At 39.4% G+C, this 11888-nt stretch overlaps 7 protein-coding genes across 7 annotated transcripts; all 7 read left to right on the forward strand.

Annotated features, from left to right (window-relative positions):
• Nucleotides 1–215: 215 nt before the first annotated feature.
• TM35_000162810 (putative major facilitator superfamily) lies at nucleotides 216–1766 on the forward strand (the record flags this gene model as incomplete). The annotated part of the gene is made up of 1 exon (XM_029026153.1): nucleotides 216–1766. The coding sequence occupies one exon, from the start codon at nucleotides 216–218 to the stop codon at nucleotides 1764–1766; it is 1551 nt and encodes a 516-aa protein (XP_028882709.1).
• A 641-nt stretch (nucleotides 1767–2407) lies between these two features.
• Nucleotides 2408–3313, forward strand: TM35_000162820 (putative RNA-binding protein; the record flags this gene model as incomplete). Its single annotated transcript, XM_029026154.1, has 1 exon — nucleotides 2408–3313. The coding sequence occupies one exon, from the start codon at nucleotides 2408–2410 to the stop codon at nucleotides 3311–3313; it is 906 nt and encodes a 301-aa protein (XP_028882710.1).
• Nucleotides 3314–3760: 447 nt separating this feature from the next.
• TM35_000162830 (phopshatase) lies at nucleotides 3761–4990 on the forward strand (the record flags this gene model as incomplete). The annotated part of the gene is made up of 1 exon (XM_029026155.1): nucleotides 3761–4990. The coding sequence occupies one exon, from the start codon at nucleotides 3761–3763 to the stop codon at nucleotides 4988–4990; it is 1230 nt and encodes a 409-aa protein (XP_028882711.1).
• Nucleotides 4991–5630: 640 nt separating this feature from the next.
• TM35_000162840 (uncharacterized protein) lies at nucleotides 5631–6281 on the forward strand (the record flags this gene model as incomplete). The annotated part of the gene is made up of 1 exon (XM_029026156.1): nucleotides 5631–6281. One exon carries the CDS (start codon nucleotides 5631–5633, stop codon nucleotides 6279–6281), a length of 651 nt encoding a protein of 216 aa, XP_028882712.1.
• A 506-nt stretch (nucleotides 6282–6787) lies between these two features.
• Nucleotides 6788–8401, forward strand: TM35_000162850 (uncharacterized protein; the record flags this gene model as incomplete). The annotated part of the gene is made up of 1 exon (XM_029026157.1): nucleotides 6788–8401. The coding sequence occupies one exon, from the start codon at nucleotides 6788–6790 to the stop codon at nucleotides 8399–8401; it is 1614 nt and encodes a 537-aa protein (XP_028882713.1).
• A 475-nt stretch (nucleotides 8402–8876) lies between these two features.
• Nucleotides 8877–10544, forward strand: TM35_000162860 (uncharacterized protein; the record flags this gene model as incomplete). Its single annotated transcript, XM_029026158.1, has 1 exon — nucleotides 8877–10544. One exon carries the CDS (start codon nucleotides 8877–8879, stop codon nucleotides 10542–10544), a length of 1668 nt encoding a protein of 555 aa, XP_028882714.1.
• Nucleotides 10545–11312: 768 nt separating this feature from the next.
• TM35_000162870 (histone H2B variant) lies at nucleotides 11313–11744 on the forward strand (the record flags this gene model as incomplete). Its single annotated transcript, XM_029026159.1, has 1 exon — nucleotides 11313–11744. The coding sequence occupies one exon, from the start codon at nucleotides 11313–11315 to the stop codon at nucleotides 11742–11744; it is 432 nt and encodes a 143-aa protein (XP_028882715.1).
• Nucleotides 11745–11888: the final 144 nt, after the last annotated feature.

Raw genomic sequence — 11888 nt, forward strand, 5'->3', positions numbered from 1 at the left:
AAAGCAAAACAGAGGAATAAAGATAAAGCAAAGAGAATCAAAAAAAGAAAAAAAAACACCTTTTTGGAGATCAGCGACACATTTGTAGAAGGATCAGAGAACCACACGAACAAAGAAATAAAGAACAGAAAAAAAAAAAAAGAACAATTCTTAACCGTATCGAAGAAAAATAAAAAAAAAAATAATAATAAAGAATATTTTTCTCATACAATATCATGACTGCTATACGTAGTGAAGATGACAAGATTGTGGAGGAACAAACAATTCTTCAAATATTGAAGGAAGAGATATTTGAATTGCGATGGCGTGTTCTAGCTGTGGCATGTTTTCTTACTTTTGGCAGTTATTATATATTCGATGTTCCCGGCTCACTGGGCACCGGTGGTGGGGCCACCATTGAACAACGGTTCAGAAAACACGGAAAGGAGTTCACACAGGAGATGAATCAGATGCTATATAGTGTTTACTCATGGCCAAATACGGTGTTGGCTATATTTGGTGGTCTTCTCATTGATAAGTATCTTGGTATCCGGGCAGCTATGCTCTTCTTTACCTTATTAATACTTATTGGTGCGTTTCTATTCTGGCTAGGTGTTCATTATCTTAACTACCCACTTATGGTTGCGGCTCGTGTTATATTTGGTTTGGGCGGTGAGTCACTCTCCGTTTCACAGTCTGCTTATGTTGCACGTTGGTTCAAAGATGGTCGTGGAATGGCATTGGCGTTTGGTATCACAATAAGTTTTTCACGTGTGGGATCATCTTTTAATTTTCTCTTTTCACCTAAAATTGCACAAGCAAAAGATGTGGATACAGCTGTTCTTGTTGGTGTTTTTGCTTGTGGTATATCTTTTCTCGCTTGCATTGTACTTGTTTTTGCTGATATGTATGCTGTTCGAATTGGATATATTAAACCAGAACCTCGAGAAATGGGAGGAGGTGGTGCTATGCGATTATCGGATGCTTTACGAATGCCATTAGCGTTTTGGGCTCTTACTGCAGTATGTGTATTTTGTTACACGGCTATATTTCCATTTATTGGAGTGGGCAGAAATTTTTTTGAGGTAAAGTATGGTTATACCCCAGATAAGGCTTCCAGTTATATTTCTGCCTATCAATTCGCATCAGCTGCGGGTTCTCCAGTTATTGGTTTTATTGTGGATGCTGTTGGACGTAATACATTATGGCTTATCGTAGCGAGTGCTTGTTTTGTTTTATTACATGTATTACTTATTGTTTCAATGATTCCTGGTATTGTATTAATGATAATGATGGGATTATTCTACAGTTTTCTCGTATCAGGTCTTTGGCCTTCTATTCCTTGGGCTGTTAATGAAAATATTGTAGGATTCGCTTACGGTATGATGACAGCTGTACAAAATGCTGGATTGGCTATTTTTCCTATCATTGTAGGAAAAATACTTGACATGTATCAACAAAATCATAATAATGAAGATAATAGTACCAGTAGTAGCCATAACCATTTTGAAAGTTACTCTTCAGATTCATCTTATAACAGTAAAGATGATCCAAGTTCTCTTCCTTCATTGAAAGGGTATCAAATGACAGAGCTACTTTTTATTGGCTCAGCTTCTCTCTCTCTTCTCGCAAGCATCATTCTTATTATCTATGATTTGCGTCATGAGGGCATTCTCACCGCATCAAATAGACGGCGAAAGGAAATACAGGCAGAGAAGCGTAATGATCTCTTACAGTGTCTCCCTGAAGAAGAAAGAGATCTTCTTTCCCGTCAGCGTGAGTACTAAAAGGGAAAGAAAAAACTCTTCGATCGTTTCTTTTTTTTTTTTTTAATTATTGTTAACGTTTTTTCTTTTTTAAGTATGGCAAATACAATCCCCTTGCAAGGGAAGCGAGTGAAAAAAAAAAAGGACATGAGAATGAGAAGTAGTGTAATGCTTACTGCTTTGTTTCTTGGATTTACCTTTCTAGTTCTTTCATGTCTAATTAGTTTGTCAATACCTCATTGCAAGAGCTAAGCTAAGAAGGAGGAGGAGGAGGAGGAGGAGAGGGAAGGGGAAAAGAGATGTTAATATATATGCCACAATACATGATTCATTAGCGTACAGAGTTTCTCTATAGATGTCTAATTAGGTCAAAAATAAGGAAAAAAAAAAGAAAAAAATGGAAAACTCGCCAGGACTCTTAGTGAAAAGTATGATAAAAGTGGTATTTTATAATTATTGCTGTGATTTGTTCTTGTTTCTTTTCTCTCTTTCTTTTTTTTTTTTTTTCTTAGAAATTTATTATTATTCTTATTATATATTATGAATGGTTGAGCCTATTCTTCTTTATTTCGGAAACTGTTAACGAACAGAAAAAAAAATTGAAAAAAAAACTGTCTTTTTTTCATTATTATTGTTTTCTTTTCTTTTTTAGTGCGTAACCAATGCCTAGTCGCGCGGTTCTTCGCAAAAAAGCCCGTCGTGAGTCAAAGCGCAATAAACGCGATGCCGAAGCCGCGACGGCTGTCAAATTGTTGACACCACAGAAAGAGCAACAAGAACAACAACAACCACAAAAAGAACAGAAAGAACAACAACAAAAACAACAACTACAGATGTCTGAAGTGGGAAAGGTGAAAAATAAGGAAGGAGTGGCGGTGGTATCTAGGAAACGTGTACGTGCTGCAGTGGAGTCCACCGCGGCAGAGACAGTCCCGTCCACTGAGGGAATGACACGCAAAGAGCGGAAACGTTTTGAGGCGAAGAGGCGTCTCGAACGGCAGTTATTGCGACTCAACGCGGGAATGCCAACAGAAAACACAACCGATACGAACAATAATACTAATACTAATAGTAATGATAATGGTATTGGTACAGAGGCGGAGGGGGAGGAGGTGGCTGCTGCGGTTGCTGCGGAAACCACAACACACATCACCGATGCGAATGGGGCATCTTCCCCTGCAAGTGGAACATTACGCCACGATCCAAAGTTTGCAAATGGCACTTTCTGGCGCACGCGGAAAGAGCGTCGGCAGCGAACCGTTTTTCTCGGCAACGTTCCCATTCAGTTCACCGAGCAGAATGTGATGGATCTCGTCAGCACCGCCGTGGACGCGGAGGGAGTGGCCGGGCGGGTGGTGGAAGCCGTCGATTTTCTCCCAGCGAAGCCGCGGGCACGGCAGCGGCACATGTTCGTCACGTTGTGTACAAAGGAGATCGCCTCGCAGGTGGTTGGACTGCTGAATGCATACAAGTTGGCAGGATCAGAGCTGCGGTGTAATTTTGCGGCGGATAAGGCACAGCGAAGTGAGGCCATCTCGCGACGCTCAGGTAATACAGTGCGTTCTTAACGCATCATCGACGATTAACGAACAGGACAAGGAGAATGAGAAGAAGAAGAAAAGGAAACTAAAATGAAAGCAATACTGAACTAGCTTACCTTTGGACTGTTTTTTTTTTTTTTTTCTGCATTCGATTGAATAAGTATGTGTCTTTATTATATTTTGTTTTTGTTTTTATTATATAAGACAATATCTAGTTATACTCTTAAAAAACATGTATTATTGATTCATCATCTTCCTTTCTTTTTCTTTTTCTTTTTCTTCTCTTTTCTTAGTTTGCTTTTCTCTTTTATTTCAGTTTCTCTTTTTTTTTTAATATTTTCCTTTGACAGGAGACTTCTTTATTTCCCCCTCAGTCTCCATCCCCTATTCTTTTACTGTATTTAATTACAGTGAAACGACACAGTTACATCTTTTTTTTTTTTTTGTTTGATTTGTTCTTGAACGAAGAGGAAAATGGGCGATGATCCACTACGCCTGTACATGCCAACAACCTATGTGGACGTGAGCGGTGATGATAGCAGTTCTTTCTCTGATGATTCATCATCTGATGAGTGTGCGCCTCCACAGTCGGTGAAAAAGTTTCTTCCTCCTCCTCCTGAAGATATAGCATGTGATATTGAGGACGAAATAAAAGAATCATCAACCAGTGGTGAGTGTAATCTTTCGCAGATGCATTTATTGGTAGTTCCCCCTAGTTTACCTCTGGAGTTCCTGGCTACCCTCATTCTCTCCGATAATAAACTGAGTGAACTCAATGAGGAAATGTTTGAAGGTAAAAATTGCCAAAATCTTTTAAAGTTCGATGCAAGCTCAAATAATTTGACTTCTATTCCAAAATCACTTTTAAAGCTAGCTAAAGTGGAAATATTGTTACTTGATCATAATAATATAACTACACTACCATTTGAGAAGAGTTATAATGAAAAGGAGGTCTTTCTACCTTCTCTTAAGCGGGTGGGACTTGAATTTAATGATCTTCAAGTGTTCCCAGTAGAATTCTTTACCTATTCTCCACTATTAGAGGAAGTTTTCCTTGGACAGAATGACAATATGCTTGAGAATCCTGTTCCTTTTAATGATCTGCTTAATTCTCCTATTGCAAAACAAGTTTCCTCAGGAGATAAGGAATTTTCTAACAGACGAGTCACGGTTAAGGTGGATAACAGACCTCGTTTCCTTCAACAGGTAAAAGAAGAATGTTGGGATGTAAAACTTCCCTGGTTAAATATTGATCTGCATAAGGTTTACCCTGATAAAGTACTTGGTTTTCTATACCTTGGCTCCCTCCGAACAGCGCAAACAGTTACTGTATATCGAGACCTCAATATTGGTTATATTCTCAGTGTGGCGCGAGATTTGGATGTGCGTGTGGACCCGGGTATGGAACAACTTGTGCTGCCAGTAGATGATCTTCCTGGAGAAGATTTTCGTTCACTTTTTGATAAGGCCTTTAATTTTATAGATAAGGCTAAAAATGATAATAAAGGAGTCTTACTACACTGTTTCGCAGGTCTATCTAGATCGGTTACTGTAGCTGCAGCATATTTGATGAACCGTCATGGCATGACCCGTGATGAAGCTCTTGCTCTTATTAAGGAAGCACGCCCAGCGGCGCAACCAAATCCAGGATTCATGGAGATGTTAGCAAAATATGAATTACAACTTAGGTCTACTTCTGAATAAAAGGAGTCACCACAATAGCAGCAACAACAACACAGAGTAAATGAGAAATGAGTTATTAATGATAAGAATAAAAAAAAAAAAAAGGGAGTTCTGTGAAGTGGTTGCAAACAGTACATAGTATATTTCTCTTCAGTATGGTGTTGACATGATGGGCTCATTTTATTTCACTTTTTCTGGAAGAGAAGGAATACTCAGGGTTATTTGTGTATTTTTCCCCTTCCTATCATACGCATTGTCGTTTTTTTTTTTCTTTTTTTTTCTCTTTGCGTTGCGCTCTTACTCTTTTTGCTGTATCTGCCTCTCTTTCTCTTTATGATTAATTATTATTATTATTATTATTATTATTATTATTATTATTATTATTATTATTATTATTATTATTATTATTATTATTATTNTTATTATTATTATTATTGTTATTATTATTATTATTATTATTATTATTATATATTTTTTGGTGTTGGTGGTAATGGTGGGGTAACATTGTTGGAGCTGTATATGTATACACACACAGAGACAGACAGATAATCACCATTGACATATTCTTCTTTTTCTATTTCTCTCTTTTATCTCTAGTGCACTGGTTAAATAGACCCATAACTCATCACACTATAAAGATATATATATATATATATATACAATGGCGAGTGGTTCTCTGCAGGCTGCAGTAGTCTCCATCACTGCATGGGCCGCCGGTGATTTTCTCGCGCAGTTCGTGGCCGCCCACCGCGAGGCCGCCCGCCGGCGATTGGCATCAGCCTCTTCTTCTTCATCTTCTCAGGGAGGAAGTGAGGCCCCGCGGGTGCGGCCGACGGCAGCGCAGATGGCCGCAATGGTGGACGGGCCACGCATCGCCGCAGCGGCCCTCTTCGGGGCATTCGTCGCACTGCCAACACATCATTTCCGCCGCGCTGCCCGAAAGTCGCGGGGACCCACCGCCGCTGCCGTTCTGTTTACGCTCTCTTTACAGCAGTTCCTTCTCACTCCACTGACGCTGTTAGCGTACTACAACGCCGCCACCGCACTCCGCGGAGGTTTTGCCGATCCTGCGTTTCTCAGAGCATATGAGACAGATGTGCATGCGGGTGGGCGCTATGATGCCTTCTCCGTAGAGCGACGTATTCTTGTAGATGTGATGCCAAATCCACTTATCGCTTCTTGGGGTGTTTTTGCCCCACTTGCATTTCTCAACTATACATCGGGAAGACCTGTACGTGGCGTGTACGCTGCTTTCTTCCTTATTCCCTGGACAGCTTATGTCTCGTACACTCAATCTACACAACTTCTGTAGTCAAATATGTGTGTATGTGTATGTCTTTGTGATTTACGGTGTGTGATAGGTATATGAATAAAGTGGGTAGATGGGGAATATTCGAAGGCTGTAACGATTTATGTGGATCATCTTATTGTTGTTATTGTTATTGTTTTTTTTTCTTTGTTTGTTTCTTTTAGTGACATAAATCTATGGCTGCAAGCGAATAGACAATGATGAGTAGCTAGGATTTACGTATTACGTATATTAAACTATATTGAGCGGATTTTATTTTATTTTTATTCCTTTTTTTTCTTGTTTTTGTTTTTGCACATTATTTAATATGTCTTTACTCTCTGTTCCAATTTCTTTTCTATGACAAATATGTATATACATATACATTTTTTTTTCTTTCCTTTACTATTCTTCTTCTGTTATTATAACGGAGGGAAATATAGATAGATAGATAGATAGATAGATAGAGACGTTTCTATCATACTTACCGTGTCAAGTGAGTTATAGAAGAGGGAAAAGGGGGAGTAGAAATGGCACGCCGTGGATGGGTATCTTCATCGTCTCCTCCTCCTCCTTCTTTAAACAGAGGTGATAACTCCAGCAGTTCTGCTCTGCAGAATTACTTCCTTGCTCGTGATATAAGCGATGAAGAATGTGGTGCAGTTGATCAAGAAATTATGCTAATGACAGAAGAAGAAAAAGAAGCCTTTGTTCGAATGCAAAACGAATTAGAAGAACGACATTTATCGGAATTTTATAATTATTATGGTAAGAGAACTTTACCGTATGTGGAAGAAGGGGAAGATGAGTATAGTGAGGATGAGGTTCTAGACTATTACGATGATAATGGTTTTCGTCCCACAGGTAGCAGTGTTGATATGCGAATAGAAAATCCGAATACTATATCAAGTGTGTATCTTGGTGATCACCACCGTCGAGTTAACTCAACAACTAATAATAGTCAAAGTTTATTAATGTACCAACGCACACGACGTTCAAGAGACCGAGAAGCTCAACATCAAAAAATGGAGTTAGAGGATGAATTTACCTTCCATCCTCAAATCAATCCATCAAATGTTTCATCCCGTTATATGAACTATTCAAAAAGAAGAGTTCGACCATCAATATCATCATCATCATCATCTTTATTAGGAGTGGCAGCAACAACAACAACAGCAGCAGCAGCGGTATCAGGTAATGCAACAGAGGATTCAAATTTTAAACCTGTGGTGAATCGACTGCGCCGGTCCTCACTTTCCGATCGATTAAATCAATATCTTAATACACCAGTACATCTGCGTCTGAACCGAACACCTATTGTTTCGCCAAGGAAATTGAAGAAAGAACAACAAGAACGAGAAAAAGAACAAAAGGTACTACAACAGCATGATAAAAATTTACAATCACATGGTGCTGGTGATTTGTCTCGTAAAAATGGAAAGGAAAATAAACCTTTAGATTCATTTTTACGTCGACTTGAAGAAAGCAATCGACGGAGAGAGAAGAACCTTGAGCACTTAACAATGATGTATGAGAGTGAATTAACATTTCATCCTGAACTGGCCCCTGGTACTCGACGAAAGAAAGTTTCATCAGCTCGACAACGAACATCAAGTGCTTGTTCAGTAGAAGAGAGAAAGGGAAAAAAAAACAATCTTGGGAAGGAAACAGCTACGACTAGTTCAAACGATAAGGAGGAACGATACACACCTCATATTAATGTTAGATCACAATCCATGCGTCGAAGTGTGGATGACCTTCGTATTTTTGAGCAAAGACGACAGCAACGTCTACAAAAGTTGCGAAAAGAACAGGAGTTAGAAGCATCAAGAGCAGCACGTGAGGCATTTTCTAATGTTATGACTCTTAGTGCTGGATCACAACGACTTGCAAAGTGTCTATTTGGTGAGGACATCACACACGATGCCATTCAGCAGTATTTAGAACGACAGGCCCATTCAAGAGCAGCTGCACTTCGCATGGAGTATGAGGCAAAACAACGTGAAGAGGAAATGCAGTTTACATTTCGTCCAGAGGTTCACTCAGCACCACCCTATGTACAAGAAATTGCTCGAGAGCTTGCTGTGAATAAGTCCCTCGCACCTAAGACACCCAAACCGAGACCAGTGTTTCGGTTTTCATGAGTTTTATTTGTTTTGTTACATTTTAGATTTCAGTTTATATATATATATATATATATATATATATATATATATATATATTACACAGTTATTATTTTTTTATTCTTTTATTTTTGAAGTCTCTTCCTTACTGTACTTCTGTGGGTGTGTACGCATACGTGACCTTTTTTCCCCCCTCTATATACTATTTTTTCTCCTTTCTTTCTTTCCATGTCACTCTAAGCACACAAAATATATATATTACAACAATTATCTACTAGCACATAGATCCATACTTGACTTTTTTTCCGCTTTTTTTTTTTTTCTTACCTTCTCTCTCTCTTTCTTATTTGCGTTTCTTTCCCCTCTCAGAGATACTCTTTTGCGGCGTCTACCACTTTATTAATACTCAGTTCATACCTTTATATATATATATATATACAATCTCTTATTCTCGCACTGTGTGCCTGTACCCATAGGAGCTGCGTGGATTCCCGCGATGTCTGACGAGCCACCCTCTGCAGAGCCGGAGCCGTTATGGGCCCTCGAGGCGATTCCTGCGCACCTCCGCCACCGGCTGGACGCCCTCAGCGGCGCCGCCATCTCGCAGACCGCCTCCGCCTACGAGGGCTTCGGTTCTTTTCACTCGGAAAATGTGGAGGATCTCGTCGCGAAGGATACAGCAACGTATCGCCCACCGAAACTTCCACAATTTGCCAGGCGGATAACGGGACGCAGTGAATTGGAGAAGAGTCTCACCAGTGAAAACAAAGAGAATGGAGAAAAGAGAGAGCAAGTAAATGATGAAGGTAAAATTATTCCATCATGTGAGTTTGGCCTTCCGTTCCGACAGGAGCATTTTACTATTACACCAGAATTTGTATTTATAAATCATGGTGCCTTTGGAGGTTCACTCCTTGGTGCATTGGCAATTAAACATCGTTATGAAGAACTCATGGAGCGTGAGGTGGTGGAGTTTATGGACCGCGACCTCCTTCCACTTATCGTTTACAGTGTTCGTCGTTTGGCAGAATTTTTTAACGCTGATCCTCAACAAGTTGTTCTTTTGCAAAATGCAACCTATGCATTAAATTGCGCAATTCGTTTAATTGAAAAAGATGATGTTGTGGTATTTTTTGATACTGAGTACCTTTCCGTTTACAAAATGATGTATTTTCGATGTAAAGAGGTTGGTGCAGTTTTTCATGAAATTGCACTTTCCAAATATTTACATGATACAAAAGTAATGGGGGATGATGATGCCCTTACAGATGAAATATGTCGAAATCTTCCTAATGGATGTACAACAGTAATTCTTGATTATGTCACTTCGACGAGTGCCCTTTGTTTACCTTTATTTACACATATTATTCCTGCATTACGACGTCATGGTGTAACAAAGATCATCGTCGATGGAGCTCATGCACCTCTTCAGATTAACCTAAATTTTCAAGATTTACCAGTGGAAGCAAGACCAAGTATTTTTGTGGGAAACCTACACAAATGGTTTTCTGTTTCAAAATCTGTTGGATTTATGTGGGTACATGAGACCTTTGTGGATTCTATTCGTGCTGTCGTTCTATCTCATGGAGCTGGTGATGGTCTTCTCTCTGAATTTATTTGGGATGGAACCCGTGATTATGGTGCCTACCTTTGTATTCCTGCAGTAATTGATTTTTGGCGTGCTCAGGGTCTTGATCGTGTACGAAAGCATTGTTCTGATTTGTTGAAAGGTGCAGCGGAAATGCTTACAAAAAGTTTTGGAACACGTCCTGTCGCTCGTCACGCACCTTTTATGTCTCTTGTGGAACTTCCAAAGGAACTACAAGATCCACGTGTAACTGCAAAGTACATTCAGGATCTACTTCATGATGTATACAAGGTGGAAGTCCCTGTAAAACGTGTAGAAGGTAGATTTTACGTACGCATCAGTGCATTTGTCTATAATACCCCAAGTGAGTACGCCTACCTTCGTGAGGCAATCCTCGATATTGCTCGAAAATGGGTACGTTCACGGGAGCAATTGGATTTTCAAGGGTATGAGGCAGGTATGCCTAGTGATGATGGGTCAACACTTCCATCTGATAAACGAATTCGTGAAGAAGGTGGATGCGGTGTATCTGGTCTTGACCCAGGTTTAAAAAGAAGAAAGAGTTCCAAATTTTGATTGATTTTTATTCTTGGGGTTTTTTTTTTTTTCTTTTGTTTTCACTTCTTTCTTATTCACTGGCTCGTTCGTTTTGATCCGTTTTCGTTCGTTTTGTCATATCAGCGCGTGTTGCCCTTTATGATTATAAAATTTTCTATTAATATTGGTACTAATCAGATTTTTTTATTTTTATTATAGGGGCGAACAAGAAAAAAAAAAAAAAAAGAAGAGGAAAAACTTCGAACAGGTGAAAGAAATTTTTTTTCGACTAGTAGCTACTAGAATTTTATGTTTTTGATTATATTTTCACGGTATTCCTTGTCATATGGAGGAAGGTAGAAGTATTAATTTTTCGATGTTTTTTTTTTTTTTTTTTTGTGTGTGTATTGTCGCTGTGGTTGTCTTTCTGTGTGCATGTCTATTGGTGTCCACTATCTACAAACACGTATGCCCCTTTTTTCCCACTCTTACACGGAAAATATTAGTGTAAATTGCGTCTTTTTATTTATGTCGATATTCTGTAGTAGCTATTTTAGTTTTTTTTCTTCTTCTTGTACTTGTTACCTTCACCCCTTCATTTTTTTTTTTTTTCTGTTCTTTTGTTCCAGCTTTCACAGTGTGTGGGAGCCATCTCTTTATTGCATTCAACTGTTTTTCTCCTTCTCCCTTCCCCATTTTTCTCTTCTTCTTTCTTCTTCTTTTTTCCCTCAACGGTATTTTTGCAGACGCAGAAAAGAAGAAAAGTAAAGAAAAGAAAAAAGGCACACAGCCACAGGATCGGATAAGATGCCACCCACGAAAGGAGGAAAGAGGCCCATTCCCCTCGGAGGAAAGGGAAAGGGCAAACGGCCCGTTGGACGAACCGCAGAGACGCCAGGCGGAAAGAAGAAAAGCGGCGCCCGCCGTGGAAAGAAGCAACAACGCTGGGATCTGTACATTCACCGCACTCTTCGGCAGGTGTACAAACGCGGCACTCTCTCAAAGGCGGCTGTGCGGGTACTGTCTTCCTTCATTGAGGATATGTACAGCAAGATTCAGACGGAGGCCGTACATGTGGCTTGCATTAACAACGTGAAGACACTCACTGCTCGAGAAATTCAAACATCCGCACGTCTTCTGCTGCCACCGGAGCTAGCCAAACACGCCATGAGTGAGGGCACAAAGGCAGTCGCAAAGTACAATGCTTCACGTGAAGGAGCGAATGCAAAGATAGTCTAGCTAAGCAGACACTAAGCAAGACCAATTATAGATATAAAAGAAGGAAAAATAAGAAAGGTTTTGACCATTGAAATATATATGTGCGACCTTTTTTTCTTCTTTTTTTTTTTCGTTTTTTTTTTTTTTTTTTTTTTTTTTTTTTTT

The sequence above is a fragment of the Trypanosoma theileri genome, assembly GCF_002087225.1.
Source record: "Trypanosoma theileri isolate Edinburgh chromosome Unknown TM35_Tth_16_V1, whole genome shotgun sequence".
Lineage (NCBI taxonomy): Eukaryota > Euglenozoa > Kinetoplastea > Trypanosomatida > Trypanosomatidae > Trypanosoma > Trypanosoma theileri.